Source organism: Eurypyga helias, unplaced genomic scaffold (assembly GCF_000690775.1).
Source record: "Eurypyga helias isolate BGI_N326 unplaced genomic scaffold, ASM69077v1 scaffold18113, whole genome shotgun sequence".
NCBI classification, from domain to species: Eukaryota; Metazoa; Chordata; class Aves; order Eurypygiformes; family Eurypygidae; genus Eurypyga; species Eurypyga helias.
Genome location: NW_010243308.1, coordinates 7,290 through 28,972, shown reverse-complemented (window position 1 = coordinate 28,972; position 21,683 = coordinate 7,290). Strand labels below are relative to the sequence as shown.

Genomic DNA, 21,683 nt, shown 5'->3' with positions numbered 1-21,683 from the left:
TGTGGGGAGGAGAAGGTGGATGCTCCGCTTGCTGTGAAAGGTACCTTCAGCACAAAATCCCAGTCTTTTCCTTTCTGGAAGATGATGTTGCCCAAGGGGAGTTGCATCCCGCATCTCTTCGCAGTCGAGTCCTGTTGTGACCCAGCGGAGCGTGCAGGCTGCCTCCCTCTCTGGACTCCTCTGCTCCTTTCTAGGAATTGCCCTGGGCAAGGAGTCGCGGCTCTGTGTTTCCATCCCACTGTTGACATGATTGGTTATTGAGTTAAATAGGACAGTATTAAACAGTTTTGGCTGGAATATGAGCCCCTGGGGAACGCCACTAGTAAGCGGCTGGTGTCCAGCTGGTCCGTTGCTGCCCCCTGAGCCTGAAAATCCAGCCAGGTTTCTGTCCCCCTTGCAGTCTAGTCTGCATCTCCTCCCACGGGTTACCAGGACGCTGTCGGAAATCATGTTAAAAGTTTTTCTGAAGTAAGACATCCCCTGTACAGAGGAAGAGGTTTTACAGCCACTTTCACTGAGGAAGCAGGGGCCAACAGGCCTTTGCACCCACCCAGTGGGTGAACGGTTGTGTGAAGGACCGGGCCGGGAGGCTCCCTCTGACAGCATCAGGGGATACTGGGTTCGGCTCTGCGGGGTTTCGAGGGCTCTTCACACTGCCGTCTGCTCGGCTTTCCGTGAGCCGGGACCGTTACCTAGCCAGTCCTGCATCTCAGTGGGAATGGGGTGGTGCTCTCCGTACCTTAACTGGCATTAAAGGAAACCTTTCTTAGGGAGTCACCCGCTTTGCTGCCGTCAGCTGTTCCGTTCCTCGGCTCCGTATGGCGACTGTCCCAGAGGCCTACTTGACCCTGCGTGGAGAAGGTTGGATGCTTCATGAGAACAACACTGGATGCGGTTATTACCAAGGCTCACCTCCCGTAGGAATGTTTCCAGGCACGCAAGGAGTGACAGCAGCCAGGGTATTGCGATCAACCCGGGATAACGAAGTGGAGTTGGCCGCTGGGACTGCAGCGAGAGCATAGGGGCATTCCCAGGGGGAGCAGTGTCCATGCGGTCTGGGGGGTTGAACCGCTGGGTAAGGGGTAGGGAAGCACTCCATGCCACACGGATGGCTGGGGGTCCCAGGCTTGACTGCGGCTGTTGCTCAGTCAGTGCTTGCCCCCAGACCAGGCTCTGGGAGTTCATCCAGTGGGAAGCTAGGCCTGACAGAGTCCCCAGAGCTATGCTCCTCACGCCAACAGGCAGCTTCCTCCAGTAAGAGGGAGAAGGGGGTTTCATATTATTTTATTCCAGGGTTAATAATGGTCAGGAGCAATAGCAATTCCTGGTTCTGTCCTGGGAGAGTCAGCTCGGTGTCCGACTGCTAATGCAGGTGTGACTCTTGTGTAACTGTACGCAACTGGTTTTGTCAGTATTACGATTTTTACCTTCTGCTGATCAATACATATTTTGCTAAATGTGTTATGGGATGATGGAGGAACGTGAGCCACAGTAAAACAGTTTGGTGTTTTCCAAACCGGGGCACTGAACGCCTGTTGCAACCCTCTGACCGTGGCGCGGGCAGGCTGCCGTGCCGTGTGGTACTTCCCGCCGCTGGCCGGCCCTACGACGTGGCCGAGTGTTCGTGGTGGCGGATGGAGGCCTCGCACCAAAACATCCTGCTGCTTGAGCTTGATAGTGGGTTTATCCTACTCTGCTTTGAGTTCGCTGTATCCACCCCCAGGCACCGAGACCTGTGTGTCCGAGGGGGCTGGCTGGGCACGAAGTGGGCAGGAGCGGTGGCTGCCAGGTCCTCCCTTCAGTGATGGCAAAGCGGCTTTTTTTGTACCCACTGGGATTCAGCAGTAACTACGGTGTCCGGTTTTGTCTCAGTATGGTGGGGCTTCTGCCTCCTTTCCCCCTCTCCTGGCATGCAAACGTTAGGTGCCCAAATCTTACGGGTTGGAATGGAGAGATTTGTCAAATGCTTTTCTCATGGAGCAAAAAGAAGAGGGAGAGGGCGGGTGTGCCAGGTGTAGGAGCTGAGAAACACCAAGCACTGATCTTCGTCTCCATGGCAGCAGTGATTAAACGCTACTTTTTCATCACTTGGTGGATGTGTATTTTCACAGTCTCTTTCCAGCCAGCGTGAGCTCGGCGGTGGTAAGCTTCCCAGCTTGCTCTTTGCGTAGGATCCTGGAAGCAAAGCCAGACCGGCCGGTGAGCCCTGGGCAGGGTGCGACGGCTGACTTCAGGTTAGTGACGGTGTCTGTGCAGAGACCTGAGGGATGTTTCGGTGACTTAGGAAACCAAGGTGTTGGTTAGAAACCAACCATGTGTTTGAGCAATAACGCGTGGAACCTATTTCTGTGCTTGCCCTACTCCGAACCTGGAGGGCGCTAAAGTGTGTTAATGAATTGGAGAAAAGGCTCTATTAAACTAACGAAGGCAAGGAGGTCAGTGATGTGTTCACTGGTCCCTCCATCCACAGACGCCCCCACGGAGCGGTAACGTTTGCTCCCCATGAAGACTACTCCAAGGAGCCTGCATTTTCTTGCAGTGATTGCTTCAGAGTCCTGCGGAATGCGTGTGCAATTCGGAACAAAGCACACCAGAAGAAGAAGACAAAAAAAAAAGTCTGTGGTAGCTGGGCATCCGTTTGGTGCCGTGGAAGGAGCCAGGCACCTCCTCTGTGTATGGTAAACCTTTCCACGGCAGGCTTTGGCAATTCGTACAACACTGCAGTAGCTGGAAGCCCACAAGGTTGCACGAACTCTGAAACCAAGTACCTCGTGTTGCATTTTCCATGTCCTCAATGCAGGCGTGACGCTCTCCTCTATCTCTAGCAGCAGCTTGAACAGGATGGAGCTGAAAATCGAAAATTCTGACTGGTTTTTTATTTAATGGAGGGACAAATGCTGCGTGATAGCAACACATGTAGCATTTGGAGCGTGCAGAAGCACACTGGGTGGCTGGGGTGGTAACTGTTATTAATACCACTGATACGACGCTTCAGTAAAACACTTCATGTGCGTTGCATTTGGAATGGTTGGGCAGACGTGGAATGAAAGTTCTGCAGGTGTTGGAAGGTGTCAGGTCCGTCTGAGATGTCTAAACCCAAGAACTAATGTGGTTGCTTCATCGGGATGGGGCGTAACACGTGCTTGGGTGGGAACCCTGCTCCAGGCGTGGCTTGGGGGAGACTTCACTGGCGGCAGAGACCTGGTTGTGGGATACTTGCAGAGGGTACCTGGCTCCAGGAATGTGGGCCTGCATGCGCAGCGTGCCTGGTGGAGCGCCAGCTTGCAAGGAGGGAAGGGACAAAGTCCTTTTGTCCCACTGGAGTTGGGGACACGTGCTGTGACAGTAATTACTTGAAATCTAGGTACACCATTGTAAGTCTCTTCATGAATAAATCAGAAATCATGCAACGGTTTGGGTTGGAAGGGACCTTACAGACCATCTAGTTCCAACCCCCCGGCCATGGGCAGGGACACCTTCCACTAGACCAGGTTGCTCAAAGCCTCATCCAGCCTGGCCTTGAACACTTCCAGGGATGGGGCATCCACAGCTTCTCTGGGCAACCTGTTCCAGTGCCTCACCACCCCCTCCGGGAAGAGCTTTTTCCGGATACCCAATCTAAATCCACCCGCTTTCAATTTAAACTCCTTGTCCCGTCCCTACAGGCCCTTGTAAAATGCTTCCTGAAATGAATTTTATCTATTTTTAACATCACCTCATCTCAGGAATAATGTGAAGTACTCTAAAATTTAAAAAAATCGGAAGTGGAGAGTATATGTAAATTTTAGGACCTAATTGCACTTAAAAATTCTGGAATGAAAATAAGAAAAGGTGTCGTAATTTACTCAAAATATGCCTACGGCAACATTACCGAATCAATGTTACTTCTACTCTTTGTTAATTTATATAACGAATGAAAGATTCATTGATGCAGACTTGTGAATCCCCCTTGTCCTTGTTTCTATTATCCACCTGTGCTTCTCTCATCTCTAACCTTAGTCTTGGTTGTGGTGTGTAAACGGGAAACCTCCCACCCCTTGGAAAAAGCGCTTGCAGGAGGCAGAGCTGCGCCACCCTCTCAGCGGGTTACCGGGGGGGTGAAGAACGCTTTGCATCTGGGGACAGTGTTGGCTGGGAGCGATGAAGGCAGCGGGTGTCGTCTTCGGGCTGCCTGTGCGGGCGTTCCTGCCTGGCGGAGGGGTGGGCTCCCTGTGCCTACAGCTGGGAGGGACGGTGGCTCTTCGATGCTGTTAAACTCTGTACCGGCACGTACTTCCAAGTGACTTCCTCAAGAAGTCTTCATTGTGTTTTCAAGAATTAAACTTCATTTTCACCCTCTCAGCCAGACTGTCAGTCTGGGGCATCGTCTATCTCAGACTTACTGCTTCCTACTTGCTGGTGGGAGCCAACACTTTGTTCTCCTCTCATGGCCCCGCAGCCGCCAGCGTGCCTTACCGGGTTTCTCGCGCCCGAGTCGCCCTGTTTCCAGGTTGCAATGCTTGACCCTGTTTCGCCTGGGACCGCGACGCCGAGGCGTGGAGGCTTGGCTGGCTGGCGAGGCGGTGTGCCTTTGGCAAGAGACCTGCCCTTCCATCCCTGTTCTGCTCGGTTTGCCTCATTCCCTTTGCTTTGGAAAAATGGGCTTTGAGAACATGCTGTGGAAATGCACCTCGTAATGGACTTTGTAGTTGACTCACGGTTATGGACAATCCTCCTCTTTTGGGAGAAACAGGCCAATCGGGCAAGACTTGTCCTGCGTGTGTTGGTTTGGAAGGGACCAGGGTGGGATGGGAGGCTGCAAAACCGGGGTGCCTTCCCCTGGGAAGGGGGCTGCACAAAGCTGAGCTCCAGGCCGGGGCCTCCTCCAGCTTTCACACCCACCCCACACATGTGCTTTGGGTCACAGTGCAGCAGCGCCTGTAAAATGACCGGGATCAGCAGAGGCAAGTGCTTTGGGAAGGGTGTTGGAGTCACCGAATGCTGTAGGCCTGATGCAATTCAAAAGAGACGCCCAACTCCAGATCTCGTTGAGATAGCCGCGTTCCCCTTACCAGAAATAAATTCGCCTAAGCCTTTGTCTCCCTGCGGGGGGCTGTTACCACATGGCACCACTCTGTTTTTGTGGCCTTATCTCTTAATTAACTAATCTCTAATAATGCTCTTTATGTTGTTTTTTTAATAAGCGTTTGTGATCCGCCCCCATTTTACATCGACTATGGGAGGGGCAGTATTCGGGGTTGTTTTTTTACAAAACAAACGAGTCAGGTGGAACTCAGTACCTGTTTTTTCTGGGATCCCTTTTTCTTTGGGTCAGTCTTGAAAACCTTCCCTGGCCGTTGGGCAGGAGGCGCGCGGTGCCTGCAGGCCCGATATAGCATTCCCATGCGCCTCGCTAAGCTGCGCGCACGCGTGCGGCCGGTATTATAAAATGCCCAAGCTCATGTAATGCATGGAGGCTAATCTTATCAATTGTATTAAGGCTACTTAGGAATTAATAGCTTTAAGGGACCTGTTTATATTTCCTTCTTTAAAGCACTTCAGTGAACTTTGTGTGTCCCTTCAAATAAGTGTCACCAATAAAATAACACACTCTTTGTCGTTTCTTTTAAATAATAAATGATATTTCTTAAAAGTTGGCACTTCAGGGCCGTGGGCTGGCTCTCAGATCTGGGTCCTGGGCGTTAAGCCGGTAATCCATGTGGAGGTACCTAAAAAGAAGTGGCCTGGTTTGTATGAATTAAGCTCACATCCTTCTGAAGTTTATTAGTTTGAAAATCAGGGCACGGCTCTGGGAGTTGCTGGGTGGCTGCAGGCAGCTTTGACTACGTGAGCTTAAATACTTAAATTCAAAATAACAACAATGCTTTCTTTGGAATGTCTGTGGCAAGTTAGATTTAAATGGGGAACGATACCAGTTATACACACAGTTTAGCTGGTCGCCGAAGACGCCAGGGATGCTGGTGTTTTCACTTGCTGAGCACTTCTAGAAGCGAAGGCCAGTGGAGATGATGTAATTCCTATGTACTACGAGGGGATGCTACTAAAATGGTACAGCAAGTTCCTTTTCTCGTAAAAGGAAAGTGAATTAGGGGTCTGATTGCACGTCCTGAGCTTAGCGCTGGGCACATGGGAAGAGGACGGTTTGCTTTCCCTCAGAGCGTTACACAGAGGGGGGGAAATCTAAACCTTCCCATCTAGAGGAACACATAAAATGGGTCCAAAAAACAAACCCAGAAGCAAAAAGTCAGCAGTAATGCAAATTAAAGAAATCTGTATTCAATTGTATATATTTAAACATTTTCTTTAAAGAGGTCTTTACTTGCAATATAATTTTTAATACCTAGATTTACATTTGCAGGCAGCAGAGACACCTTTACCTAGAACAGCATTTGCGATGTCACAAGAAAGTATGTTTAAGATTGGACGAATGATACTCGTAATACTTCGCAAAGCAGTCACGTTACAATCTCGCAGTGACCACGCGACGTGACGAAGACCTTCGTTAAGCAGGAGGCTTTATTTCAGACAGCATGAGCACGTACGCCGTTCATTCGTCTTTGTACGAACCCCCGATTCGATACTGTTCTTCACAAACCTGTCTCGGGTGGTCTCTCTACCTGGCTAATACCATGAGACCCTGGCTCTGGGAACTGGCTTCTCCGATGTGGCGCTGAGAGAGTAATTTGACGGTTTGTGATGTCGCTCTAGCAACAGACTGAAAAAGAATTAGGGACCACAAATGATTGGAGAGTCCTGTCTAAAGTCACGGCCTAAGCCAGATTTCTAGGGCAGCAACAAACCTAGATCTCTTTGAAAAAATCAGACGTCTAGTCGAGTAACCGGTAGAGATCGCAGCACGCTGAAGCCTCGCAAGGAAAAACTGTCATTAACCCTTGTAATGCAGCTCCTACCCGTATATGCTTCCTCCCACAAGCTCCTCTCCGCTACACGTGGCCGTGTCACGTGCCATCCGCAGCCCCCTTGCTCTCCAACGGCCCGGCTGAGAGGAGCGGGCGGTTGGCCCGGCGTGCACAGCTCTGCCGTGCAGAGCGTCCCTCGGCTAAGGAGCGGACGATAGGCTGCGGTGAATAGCAAGTTGGCTTTTACCGTAGCTGCCCTTGATCTAGTCAGTCTTACGCACAAAAGAACAGAGTTAACTTTTCAATTGTTGTTGTAACTCAAGTTAAAAGCTTTGACCAGCTTTGAAAAAGCGAAAGGAGGCCACAGCTACCCGTCGAAATCGACTCTCGCGTGCAGATGGCCTCAAACAGCCTGGCCACCGAGATGCCGGCTACGGCTTGATGTGCGGACACGTCCCTGCCTGTCCCGCTGTGAACTGGTCTGTCCGTCCTAGCAGCAGTTTCAACAGCAGCCGGAGGAGCTGAGTGCTGCTGGGGCAAGTGCACAAGTGACAAAGGATGAGAACGAACGGGCTGTGCAATGATTAGGCAGCTGCGAAGGTGGCTTCCTTGGAAGGCCGGCCACGGGGCAGGTGGAAGGGACCGGCTGAGCAATCTCTTCCAGGTACACCGCCCAGAAGCGGAGGTTTTGCACAGCTGGGGTGAAAATCAGCGTGGTGCCTGGCTCGTAGCCGAGGGCCTGCGATGCCCACGACCGTTTGTGCAGCGGAGTGGGGTTTGCTCTCTTGGGTTTCCTTCCCCTTAGCTGAGCTCATCTGGCAGCTGCGGATGAACTCAAGATGATGCTCTGTTCCCTTCCTACAGGCCACTTTGCTGAAAAGATATAATGGAGGGTGCCCTACCACTGATAAAGAAAAATAAAATTTGTGCATTTTCCACACTGGGGAGTGATTTAAATTTACTTTTCCCTGGTCCCAAAGTATGAGGCTTGATGTACTCATGGATGTATGGTATCCAGTTGCTAGGACCCTGGAAAACATTTAAAGCGTTAGTTCTAAGTTGCTTTCTTTTTGTTTTGGTTGTTATTTTCATTGTTTTAAAAATAGTTGGGCTTGAATATTCTGGAGTATATTAGAATGGGAGCTATGAGATTACTTATTTTTTTAATGTCCAGAATAACCGTAACTGACACATGCTCTTAGCACTGATTTCACCCAGTACAAGAGGAATTTTCTAAGCTTCTGCTTGTTTAAATACAAGGTGAAGCATAAGTCTACAACACACTCGTTCGCGTTATACAGGCTGAGAAAAAACGCTGAGAAGCGAGACTCATGAATCTTACCTTAACGTTGTTCTCATCATACTTGTGCTGTTCCATTAAATTACAACTTTTGCTTAGTACATAAACTCTCAGCATAAGTTTGCATTTTGTTCTATGTACATCTTAAGAATACAGCAGAAAAATACCATTGCTTAGCACATTAACAAAAAAAAACACATTATGTGAGAGGTTTGTCAAAATACCTGTATGCTAAGTTATATACAATCCTGGAAATCCTTCTTCCTTTGACTTCTAACGTGTTACTCCCCAGAAAACCAATCTGTTTAAAAGTTGAACTACATAAAATACGCTGATTAAACAACTTGAGAAAAAAATGTCAACTTTTCAAATTCCACTTTTAATTTCAAAATAAGATGGAACAGACCACTGTTTGATGCCAGCAATATATATATATTTCTTTTTTAACTAACTGTCCCTTATAAGGGAGCACGTGAATATTGCAGGTCCTAGTGGGGTCACTTTCCCTGGAAGTTATGAATATGGTGTATTCACATTGTGGATAAATGTATTATCCCAAGGTGCACTATGTTGTTTACTCCCACATACAAAAAAATGCGTGCGTAGAAATGTGTATTCTGATGGTTGATACATAGCTTTTAAAATGTAGATATTCACAAATCTCAGTTTCTTTTGTTTCTCTCTGCTAAAAAGTCCACAGCAATTAGAAGCTCAACTGACCGTTGCGATGGCTGGAGTCTTCCCACCTTCCTCTCCTTCGGCCCCTTCGGCGTCTGCTTCCACCTGATTGAACTTACCAATCTTTTTCAAACTCTCCAGCGCGGACTTGAAAGTGTCCTTCAGGCTGTTCTCCAGGATCCAGCCTTCGCTTTCACATTCGGGGTCTTCGGGGTTTGCGATGCTTTCCAGAGAGGTGTGCAGGAGACGCAGCCCAACCATCACCGACATCTGCGCCATGCAATGGGAAAGACGGAGAGCGTCAGGCAAACCTTTATGCCCTTGTCCACATCTTCACCGCCCTCCGCTGTCAGCAGCCCGGGCTGGTGACATGCACCGAATACCCAAAGGACCGAACAGATACTGCTGAGGGGCAGCAGGAGCCCTCTGGACGACAGGAGAGCCCGAGCAGCCTTCCCCCTTGGATGGCCGGGGCGGTGAGCTGGCGGGAGGAGAACGTCCCTTCGCAAGCAGGAAAGGAGAGGGGGGAGGTCTGGCATCAGCAAGTGCCACGGGCAGCGTGGCAATGGGTAAGCAGTGAGTGGATACGTCACCTCAGGAAGGAAGCACGTACCCCGTCACCGGGTAGGTGCCCCCTGAGAGATTTTTTTAACGAGGCCTCAGCTCCTGAGCACTGGATGCAGGTAAAGCTGTTTGCATCTCCCACAACATGCCCTGCCGCCGGCCGCTCAGTTTTAACTCCACATATTTTTACTGCACGTTGACCTTAATATGTTTGGCAAGTATATTAATCTGATCAAGGAGATATTAATGCATCAGCATCTGTGCAGAACAGAGCAGCAGTAGGATTTGAGACATCAGCTTTTCTACTTCAAATTCTGTGTTTGCTGTTGGTTGTTTTTTTTAAATAGGGGTACGTGCAAACAAGGAAACTGAGGCAGGAGGTGATGTGTACCTCCCACTGGTTCCATCCAAACCAAATTTCTATTTCTGCTAAAATATTTACCAGTCCCAGCAGCCCTGACTGGGACTCTTCCTACTGTACTGTGCTGGTGTAACACCCCTGACACTGCCAACACCCAAACCTGCCTCCAGAGAGAATGTTTTTAGCCAGTCTCCTGCCTTCCGGCACCATTCAGAACAATCTGATTTCCGTCGTGGTGGTGCCTTTGAGGAAAAGTGATTGATCTGTGAAGTAGAGAAAGAAAGAAGAGGCAGTGCCTGGAAGAACCACTGTGGTGGGGTGGTAAAGCAAGTGCCGAGATGGGGCAGCTGCAAGACTAGTTTAGTCTTTCACGTGTTTAGTCTTTCACGTGTTTAGTCTTTCATGTGTTTTTTAAGGCTAAAATGGAGACCACTTGTTGTTGTTAATGACCTCATAGGATTTGTTCTGTAAGGGAAGGATGCTGCCTCTGTTATATCCTATCCATATTCCAAAGGAAGTGATCACCTCTGGTCCTCCTAAACCCTAATGGCTGAAGAGGCTGGCATCCCTGTGTGCTGCTTACTGGGTGGCACAGCTGAGGCCCACAGAGAGCTGCCCTGGACCCACAGAGTGCCCCCCCCCCCCACCTTGTAGGGGCTTCTGAACAAGAGATGGAGGAAGTTGCAAACCACCATGGAGGATTACAGCACTGGGTAAGTGTTGATTCGAAGTTGGGATTCAGCCACATAGCGTGGCCAATTGCAAAATTCACATCTGGCTTTTGGACTTAGGGGACTGCTGAAGCACCTGCTTCTGTGGGCCACTCATGAGCCTACCTACCCTGGTCATCCTGCTTGTGTAACACCATTCCCTCCAAACTCCTAGGAGACTAAAAGGTAATGATTGGTTACCCTTAAAATTTTCAGATGTTGATGTTTCTCTGCCTTCACTCAAGACCAGGAAGTGTCAAACAAACAAGCTTCATCAAATACTTCCATATCCAAAGGCAAGTTTTCATCCTGTTCAACACAGGAACACGTGACTCACAACACCTTGGTCCTCAAAGAAGGTTCTAATGGCCCTGAATCTGGAAATAGTCTCATTTTGTTGTGGGTCTACCCAATACTGTAATGACTTACATCAGTTGAAATGCTGTTCTATAAATGTCACGAGAAGTGACAGATCACATCACACTAGTCTGGGGATTTAAAACATTTGACATCTTCCTTTCAATCTGAGCCCCAGTTTTGCTGCTCTCAGTCCCCGGACTAATATCTTTCTTATTAATGACTGTTGCAATTAAAGATTAATAGGACCGGACGCAAAAGTGGCCTCCCTGTTGCTCTCTTCTTCTACCTCACTGTATGTTAGCAGGAGCTTTTTTTTGGTGACTGATTTCTAAGTCCCACTTTTTTTCAGCAAAATTAGCTGTGTTTACAGGCTCCCTGGATGGCTCTAAGTCACTAAATATGACTTAGAGCCATCTAAGACTTAAATATGACTTTTTAAGTCATGCTTTAAAAAGGAAGGTGCTTGTGCGGAAGGGAGCAGCTGACCTGCCCTCGGATGAGATTCTGTGACGTTTTCTCTCAGGTTAAGACTTAGTTTTCTTAAAAATCTTGCTCAGGAAGACGTTGGGTTCCTGGGGCTGAGGTTTTCTAAAAGCAGTGTGAAATGTTCAGGCTCTCCTCACCTCCTCTGATGTGAGCCTGCCTTCTCTGATGGCTGAGAGTCAAGGAAGTTGGAGGCAACTATCTCGTAAGTTAGTCTATCATCCCCTATATGAGAGCACAGAGCCTTGGACCGTCGGTTTTGTCCGAGTAGTTTATGTAACAGGAACCTCATGAAGTTCAACAAGGAGAAGTGCCAAGTCCCGCGCCAGGGAAGGGATGGCCCCATGCGCCAGTATCTGCTGGGGGGTGACTGGCTGAGAGCAGTAAAGGGTGTGGGGGTCCTGGGGGCTGCCGAGTTGAACAGGAGCCAGTAACGTGCCCTTGAGGGCAAAGGTGGTCGGTGGTGCCCTGGCCTGCAGTAGACAACGCACTGGCAGCAGGTCGAGGGAGGTGATCCTTCCCCGCTACTCAGGCCACCCCGGGAGTGCTGTGTCCCATGCTGGGCGCCTCAGTACAAGAGAGATGTGGGAAGAGTCCAACAAAGGACCACTGAGATGATGCAGGGACTGGAGCATCCCTCCTGTGAGGAGAGGCTGAGAGAGCTGGGAACATCCAGCCTGGAGAAGTGAAAACTCAGGGGGATCTAATCAATATGTACCTGAAGGGAGAGTGCAAAGAATATGGAGCCAGGCTCTGTTCAGTGGTGCCCAGTGGAAGGACGAGAGGCCATGAGCACAGACTGAAATGCAGGAGCTTCTGTTGGAAGGTCAGGAAACATTTTTTCTGTGAGAGTGATGGAGCACTGGCACAGGTTGCCCAGAGAACTGTTGGGGTCTCCATCCATGGAGACATGCAAAAGCCGTCTGGACATGGTCCTGGGCAACCATCTCCAGGCAGCCCTGCTTGGGCAGGGGTTGTGGACAATATAATCTCCAGAGTCCCTTCCAACCTCAGCCAGTCTGTGGCTGAGCTGTGGACCTGTGCTTAATCACAGTCCCGCAGAGAAGGCCTGGCCATCAGGGTCCCAGAGCTAGCCCCGTCATGATCGATTCCCCTGGCCAATGGATAAACTGTGCAGGAACTTTAAAGTGGCAAGTGGAAGGTGGCCGGAATGTTTCTCCAGGGCCAGGTCTGGGCAGACTGGGCTGGTGCATCCCCCTGCACCACAGCAGGCTCAGCCCCTGTGGTGTTGGAAGAAGCAAACCGTGTCCTTCTGCAGGGTCCCTGCTGCCTGTGGGCTGGTTTTGGAGATAATCGGAGTTCACTCCTAGTGTTCAGTGCATCAGAGCATTGTGCGATGCACCTCCCGCTCGTGTCTCGTCACCCTGCTGCGTTCCCACCTCCTGGAGCTCAGCGCTGGGCTCCCTCTGGTGCCACAGCGTGAGGTGAGGCTCAGGGTCTCGGCCATGGTGGTGGCTGTGACCTACTGAGAGCCAAGTGTTTATACAGGTAAAGGACCTGCAGCATCTCGGGAACTCTGGAACCCCTCGTTTCCTCTGCGCTGGCTGAGGCGGGTCAAGAAGACAGCCAGGCTTGCTCTGCTTGACCTTCTGCAGCGAAGCCCATCTGTTTGCCAGGGTTTAGCCTGAGGCGGCTTAGCTAGAGCAGGGTGTGATCTTTTTTTGTCACCCTCATGACCGGTTGTTACTCAAGGGAAGCCTACAGCTTTTGCTAGTCAAAGCAGCATGTGGATAATAATAGATTTCCAGATAATGTGACAGGCTACACTTTTTTTCAAATAGAAGTTTGGATACTCCAAAGTAGGTTCATACCTCCTTGCACCTAATATAGAAACATTAAGCCTAAGTGGTCTTCCCCGAGGTCCCTATGCCCATTTGGCACATTACCTTTTTCTACAGCTCAGAGTAACAACTGCGATTAGTGTTTCCCTCTGTGCTCTGTCCCCCTTCCCACATCCCAGTCCCACCAGCCCAGCTGGAGGAGTCTTCCGCCAGCCCCCAGGAGGGCTTTGCTGGGGAGGTGCCATGGCCATCCCGCTTGGCTTGGGTTCACAGGGGCTCTGGGTGCAAGGCAAACCAGGGCGCTGCTCTGCTTTTGCTCTTTTCCCCTAACCCCTCAGCAAGCCGGCCAAAAGGGAAAGCGAGAAGCGCGGAGCCAGCACGTTAACATCCCGCTGGGTCGCACCCTGGCCATTCCGACACCTTACCTTGGCCGGGAGGTGGGACCCCTGCTGCGCTCCCGCTCAGTGTCAAATTCTTTCCTACCCTGACTGGAATTTAAAGACGGTGGTTTTGTTTCAAGGGGGACTAAATTAATGTCTGCTTCCTGCTTTGCATCCTCCTGTCAAAGTTTGCCTTAAAAGTGGGGGGAGTTTGAGACCTAAATCCGGACTCGTTATGGCAGACTATCAGGCAAGTCATAAATATGCAGGAGCGCCAGTTAATATAACCCAGGACTCTGATACTTCTTTAAAGCTTTGCCTTGAGAGTCCTCTGATTGCCTGGAAAAAAAATCTCGCTCCCTATTTTGAAAAGGATGAAGAGAAAAGGAGAAGATCGTATTTTTCATTATGCCACAGGTTGAAAAAAAATACCCGGGTGTACTTCACAGGGTTAGAAATAAAATACTGCATTCTTACTGCTCCTGTTAACATTACCGTGTCTCTGTCGTTAATCTCCTGCAGGTTGGCAGAGGTATGTTACGTGTTCCTAGGCGTGATTTTTCGCAGCTGGCATTGGTACATCTGTGTAATTTTACCCCCCGAGTTTTTGAATTTCCTTCTGATTTTCATATACAGCCGGAATTCCCCTCTCTTCAAGAACTCTCCATCTGCACCTGGGCTCAGACACCAGCTTCTTTTTCGTGCCTTACTGGGATAACGGCGCTAGAAGTGGGTAGTACGTTCCTCAGCCATGTGGAGTAGGTATTTTTAAAACGACACAACCTAAAGTAACTTATGATATTTTTTTCAGTTTAAAGATTATTTAGGTAGGTGTTTACTTTCTAAAAAGCATCTCTGTCCCTGGGAGGGTGTAGGGCAGTGCTTGTATCAAAATATAATGCATCTTTTTTTTAATTGGCATTTATCAATTTTATTTTTAAAGCTGGCTAAATGATTTAAAATAGGCAGTGCCATTGGCAGCAGCTATTTCAAGGGTTAGGAAGGGCCTGCTGCACTCCGTCTCGCACAGTGAGCTGCCATCCAGTCCTCAATCCGGCACCTCACGTGTCAGCCCTCGTGCTGCTGCCAGCCCACGCTCCCTCCTTGCGTGTTAGCGTTGATTAACCACCCTGGCTAGAAAACCGGCCATCTCCCAGAGGCAGGAGGACGTGTTCCCTTCACATCGAGCGAGCGGTATTGTAGGAGCAAAGCTGCACTTCGGGTTACGGCGCCTGCAAATGCCTGCACTGGGCAGCACCGGCACCTGTCTGCGCACACACGGTGGTTTGGGGAAGCAGAATAAACCAAAATTCGATCCATCTGCTTCACCTAAACCACTTCTTGTGACCAAAAATATGAGTGGAGCTAATGAAGGACCTCGAACGATGTGCTGCCCTGAAGCTCAACACTGCATTGAGACACTAGGTCTCATTTTCTTCAGCTCATAAACTCCTTAATTGCACTTGCTGTCCCACAAATTACTGCTGTCTCCTTCTGATGCACTGCTCTGCATACTTTTCATCCCCCACTGGTGGTGACACACGTAAAAGTAATGCATCTGGACAGCTGAGCCCTCCCATGCTCTTCCCTGCTGAGCACCCTGTGTTTGGCACAAAATCAGCCCTTTTTTCCCCTCTTGCAGTGGAATATTTGAGGCTCTGGCCCCTTGCTCTGAATCGGGGGGCAGTCTGCAACCTCACCCCACACTCCCCAGCTGTGTCTCCAGCCTGGGACCTTTCAGGCCTTATGCAGACGTTCACTATTAGATGTTTTCTCAGCCAAAGTATGGTGGCGGATGACTTATTTTAAACAGAATTTTTTAACTTAGAATTCCACTCCGCCCCTCCGGAGTTGGCGCTTCTGCAAAGTGGGGCTGGGGGGAGAGGGTTACCTCGAACAGCCAGACGAGGAGGACGACGGCGCCCATGGAGCTCATCATGCTGCTGTAGTAGTGCAGGAGGGCTTCCCGGCACCCGCGGCGCCAGAGGTTGAGCTCCTCCGTTTGGTAGTCATAGCTGTAGTGCGCCGAGTTGTTGGTGACCTGGTACTGGATGCAGGGTCTCGGGGAGCTGGGGTTGCAGCAGCTGAAAGGGACACCGTCCACCAGGTACCTTCCGTCCACGTTGCTTTTGATGCGACTATGGGCAAGGGCAGAAGGAAGCATGAATACACACAGGCAAAGATACACCGGAGCAATCTTGCAAGGGAAAGGAAAGCAAAGGCGCTGTGGATATTCCACCGTGCCTCCTGGCCGTGCCATTTCTCCCCATCCTCGATTTACACAGTGGTGTTTGTCCCAGGTGGTTTTCCTCTCTGAAATCCTCTTCCATGTCACGGCTACACTGAACCTATAATTCACCCTTCCTAACGCCCTTCCAGGTCACTTCTTCAAAGAAATGAAGTTTTAAAGAAAAGTAAAAGGCAGTAGGAGAAATTTCAGGAGGGGCAGTCATCAAAGAGTGATCGCAGCATAGGTAGGGTGGAGGGACCACTGGAGGTGACCTGAGCTTGGAAAAGGACCCACGACAGCCTTAGGACCCTCCGTGTCCATCTAGACCATTGATCCATCAGACCAGCTTCTCATTGATGATAATTACCCCAGGAAGGGGTTATGCATTTACTCTTGGCTTGGGAAGGTAGCCAGTATTTAAAACATGGAATGTGCTTCAGCCACAGGATGCTGAAACATTTCTTAAGCCCTGGAAAGAGCTTGCCAGCTACTGTTCATTTGAGACTCTGCATAAACAGCTATTTAGCCTGGTGTCTTACGAGATGATTAGATGAGAGATACTCCAAAGGCAAACAGTTCCACTGGCACTGCAAAAGAAAACTGTAGTACGGGGAATGCAACGCTAACAAATGCCATTTCGCTTAGAAGAGGTCAGAATGGAGAACCACTGCGGTTTAGAAAGGTGAAAAAAAAGTAAATTGAGAGTTGCTTGTAGCTTTTTATATGGTTATTTTAAAGTTGTGTCACAGAGGGAGGTGAGTGCAACGGCTTGGTGAAGCAAAATTCCACTTCCAGTCATGACCGACATTCAGCTAAATGCCAAATGCAGTTGGGGCTGTATCTCAGTGTAAAGCATGCTCTGAATTGGGTCTAATTCCCACTGACGTGTAAATGCTCCGCCAGTTTCAGAGAAATTGGATCAGGCCTTCACTCTACAAATAAAAATTGTATTGCACCTTCCGTGGAATTAATGAGAACTTTGCTATTGACTTCAGGGGGGCAAGAATATCCCACCAGGAATGCAAGCCGAGATTGTGCACCACCGTGTAGTTCAGATCTTGAATTCACTCACTAACATCCGTTTGTGGATTTTTAATGCCATATTTCCTGCCTCGGTAGTACAAAGAAATTACCGTGAGTCTCGGTCCCAAACAAGACATCCTTTATGAAGGACGATACGACCTTGTTTTCCCTCTGGGCTTTGCCCTTCCAGTGCTGCTGGATTAAGTTACAGCTCTCAAATCTTCATATAATGCTGGCAAGGTGAACTACTTATGTTTTCAAGGAGTTATTTCTACCCACGGGCATACCTACACAACGCAAATCCTCCCTTATTAAACAGCGAATGTATTTGTTATAACGCCTCAGTGCAATAGGTTAAGCCAGGAATGGTTTTCACTATGAACCCCTCATTCGGAATTGCAAAAACAACCAGACCACCCAACAAGTCAGAATGATATAAGGAGAGACCCACAAGTGAAATACCATTTACAGGGTCAGGCAGGGATCCCACAAGACACACAAAGCTTTTTTTCCCCAAAACACACCAGACGTTTTTACCATAGGCAGTGTATTTAAAAGGCAGATTGCTCCCCGTTGAGGAGACCCTTTGTGCCACCACCGCGCGTGAACATTAATGAATGGTGTTCCCAGCGAACGCTGGATAACGGTCGCTTCCCCCGACGCCTGATTTTCTAAAAGGCGGTGGGTATTTATGCTCAGTGCTCATTTTTTAATTTCAAAAGTTCATTACTTCCCATGTTTACGTTTTAACTTGCGCTTACCGCGCCTAACCTGATTTTGGGATTACTGCCTCTTCGGGCACTGACATCAGAGCCATTAAGGTGCTTCTGTTAACAACCTGTTCTCGTCGGTATAGAAGAATCTAGTTCTGCTTTCATCTGAGGTTTAAACAAATTAGGCACAAGTATATATATTGACCATGTTTTTATACAGGAGAGAACTTACAAAGTGTTTGGCTACAAGGGACACCGTGTAAACCCAGGGACGTCAGCAGGTGCTGATGCTCAGTACTGTCACAGCACTGAAGCAATTCACTGAGTGACTGTAAAAATAAAACTCTAAGTCTTAAGGATTTAAAACACGAGTTACCAGTAAAGCTTTACTGTTTCTAGTTGTTTCCATGGGAACGACTAATTGCCAATATCTAAAGCGGAGTTTTAAAAGAGAGGTCAGCAGCATATACCCGGGGAGGTCTTTTTACAGGAACTTAGTAAGTCTTGTTGAAATCGGCATTAGGAATAGGGACGTTCTCATACTTCTCCCGTTGACTTTGGGAGTAGGTATGTGCGGCTCAACATAGTGGGCTTATAAATAGGTAAAAGACAGTAAAAGATATTATTTTAAGTCTGTTTACATTGCACTGATTAAGAGTGGGAATTGTGGTCCTTTATATTTTATGTTCTGGATAACGCCCGAGGAATTTATCAGGGGGGAAACAATCTAGCTGATCATTTGGGATGCTTATTAAGCAAGAGCAGAGGAAAACCCCACTTCACACAAAACCCCCTCCAGCCAGAGCCTGTTGGGCCGTACATTTCTTTAGTGTAATACTGATCAAATAACGATTCTACGCGACACAAACCCCACTGAGTCACTTACTCTTTCACTTCTTTGGAGCTGAAGTCCAGATATCTGTTGCTGATCCACTGAATTTCGAACCAATCTTTGAAGCCGTTGTTCCCACAGCATTTGAACTCAATTTGGAGCATGTCGATGGTCTTCTTCATGAAGCATCTTCCGGGGGTGTCTGTGTCCCGGTAGAACTTCATGCCATTCTTCAGCCCCTGGGCCAGCGTGCTCTCCAGAGAACCCCGCATGAGAAAGCAAATCAGAGCAACGAAGAAAATGAGTATGTTAAAGAAGAAACATAGTGCCAGGTAAGGTTTCAGCAAAGGCTTCCACTTGGCAAATTTAGCGGGATCCAGAGAATCGTAACAAATTTTGCCAGCAAAACCATTGAAGGCGCAGGATAATATACCCATCAATATCAAAGAATTGGGCACAAAGTGGCTTTCAGAATTGTCCATCACTTCGCTTCGCTTCCGGAGCTCAATTTTGAGGAACAATCCCATGCTAAAAACAAGGATTCCAGCAAACACCGAAAACCAGTTCATGAGCCATAGTCCCTGCGCTAGTTTTACCCGTTTCTTCTGATTGAATTTGACTTTCAGCAGTGCCATCTTCGTAATGGGAGATGTTGGAAGATTTCGCAGCCTGGACCCGTCTTCTCGGCGTAAGCGACTCGAGGAAGAACCATTCAGGCGTTGGAAGACACGCCGAACATCACGGTGGGAAGCGAGCCACTGCACGGTCCTTCCATCTTGAGCCCCCCCCCCAGTTAGGATTCAAGCAAGTACAATATTCAAAGGTCCCAATTAACGATTTCACATTAGTGAGAATAATGGGCAATTAGCACCTACAACTATTTCTGGTGGTTCCTTCCAAGCAAAGGAGAAACAGTCTCAAGGTTTCAAATGATTTGATCTGGATCTGCAAGACGTCATTCTAATACCTTTAATCATTTGATCCAATTTGGAGAAATGTCTGTCAACAGATGAGTGGAAATAATCCCTCATTTTACTATTTAGTAGATTTGTGCTTTCTTATGATAGGCTGCCGGGCAGAATGTGAAAACCCGGAGATATAAAAAGAACTTTGTTGTCAGAAGAATATGGATCCTTTGAAGAAAAAGGAAGGGGGCTCCGAGATTAAAATAGGCCGCTTGAATACAAAAATGCACTTCCCCTACGTGATCCTGATTTATTCATATCTACAGCCAAAACCACCTTTCTAGTCCTCATCCTTCTGTGTTGACCCAAGATGACATCCCGTGGCTTATGTGTTCTGGAAGCAGATAAGCGTGTAGTTTACAGTGACCTGAAAAACCTAAGCTTGGCATTTTCTATTTACTTCCAGGGCCTGTACCATCTCCGGGCCTCGGCGGGAGGGAAGGAGAAAGGAAAAGTTCAGGGAAACTCAATAAATAAACCCCAGCCTGAAATCTAGAGATGCTTTTATAAAAAGCGAGCTGGCATGAGCAGCTTACGGATAATGACCGGGCCAGGGAGGGGAGCAGGGCTGCCCAAGGAGACCCGGGAGCTTACACCAGGGTGGAATTTGACCCAGTAGCTGGGTCGGGACCAAGGCAGGCACCCCTGTGGTCCTCTGGGTCTCCCAGGGACCTGCAGCCTGGCTCTGCTTTCATGCTGTAGCGGGCAGAAAAGGAGGGGTGCAACCCCCTGCCTTAGCAGCGGCCTTCCTCATGCCATTTCAAGCAAACACGGATGTGGGGCTTTTGCCCTTTCCAGCGCCTTAGGAGTTTCATCGGCCTTGAAATACCACCTCCTGCTCCACCTCTGGCTCCACAGAGGTTTGGAGATCTTGGGAAAGTCCTGTGCTGGCTCACCACCTGCCACAGCAAGGCAAAATTAACCTCAGGCAACCTCACGCTGATGCCAAACGGGGCTGCAGGTGTGTGGGGGTGCGGGCGCTCGCCCCGCAGGTGAGGAAGGTGCAGCCCCAGGAGAGGGACTGGGAGGTTCTGCCCCGAGGTGACCTGACCTGCTGCTGCTCGAGTGCCCTGGGGGCTGCCAGCCCCGAGGGGACGGTGAAGGCACCTGCCCAGGAGGAAGGCAAGTGTGAAAAATAATAATTTTTTTTAGAGATGCACTGAAAAAGATAATTTTGGTAGTCTGCGGCCGTGGGTGCCGCTCAGTTACTGGATCCTGGGATGCCAGGGTCTCCCCAGTAAGGACAAAGGCTGTCAAGCCAACAGAAGGTTTTGCCTTGGGCCGTGCCTGGACCATCCGGGCACTGTCACAGTGACCTGGAGAGCAGCTGGTAACCGGGATTTTCCTAAAGCAGGCCTGGGTATTCGCTGTGCCGCTGCCCTTGCAGGCGAAGGGCAAGGGTGGAAGAGGAAAGGAGGAAGGTGATTATCCACTAGGGTTATTCTCTCTGCTTGCCATGAAGTGGATGAAAAGTGGGGTCTCTTGGGAGAGCCTGTGAAAAATTTTTGTGCAAAAAGCACTGGAACAACATCCCTCTGGGCTTCTTGGCATAACATTCCCTAACCGTGCAGCACATCGCTACGTTTCACTGACTCTTCCAGTGCCCAGCTAGGAAGCAAGAGAGAGTTGGGAGGGAGTATTTATCTGGCAGCCTGAAGTTAATTTGAGACAAATGAATCTGAAACCATTTCCTTCCTTGTCAGTGATGACAGAGTGAAACTCTAGTTAAAATTAAAAAGAATCTTCTATCAGGTCTGTGAATCATGTGGGTACATGGTGGAATACGTTCTGCAGTGTAATTAATAAGACAAGAAATAGTAAACCTGCCCGCAGCAGATGTAAGCCTGGTGCTGCTCTGGATATGGGGAAGCTTATATGCAGGAGCACAGGTGACTGTCTGTCTTAATAATTTTACGTTCAGATGTCCACGATAAACCTGATCCAGAAAAAACACATCACTGTATACACTGGGGTGTTTCCCAATAATTCAGGAATAAAAATAGTGAACTAGAATATACAGGATATGCGTCAGGGCTCACTGATCCCTCCAAATTTATTGTGTTACTCCCCTCCTTAAACTAAAGTAACAGAAAGCGTCCTGATAAATCACTCCTAAATAGATAATGTTTTCTGGGAGATGACCAGTGATTCACCTGATGCTCAGGAAGGGAGACTCGGGTACTAATTCAACCTTGCAGATTTTGGGGGATACCTTCAAAATCATCACAGAGAGCAACCAACACAACCAAAACAATCCAGATTTGGAAATCTGCTTGTATCAGCTGGGGATGTAGAACGGCAGGAATGACCCACCTATCAACTCACCCTGCTTGGAAGCTTTAAAAGGGGATTGGTGATAGTAAATCATTGCTATACTCTGATTCCACCTTAAAAAAATGAAGTTAATGCTCTTAAAAGTGGC

At 48.8% G+C, this 21,683-nt stretch overlaps 1 protein-coding gene across 1 annotated transcript; it reads right to left on the bottom strand.

Moving 5' to 3' along the window:
* Nucleotides 1-8,187: 8,187 nt before the first annotated feature.
* PRPH2 (peripherin 2 (retinal degeneration, slow)) lies at nt 8,188-19,204 on the bottom strand. Its single transcript, XM_010149366.1, has 3 exons — nt 18,351-19,204; nt 15,390-15,636; nt 8,188-9,108 (listed from the first exon to the last, which is right to left on the bottom strand). Exons 1-3 carry the CDS (start codon nt 18,929-18,931, stop codon nt 8,872-8,874), a joined length of 1,065 nt encoding a protein of 354 aa, XP_010147668.1. The 5' UTR covers nt 18,932-19,204; the 3' UTR covers nt 8,188-8,871.
* Between the last annotated feature and the right edge of the window lie 2,479 nt (nt 19,205-21,683).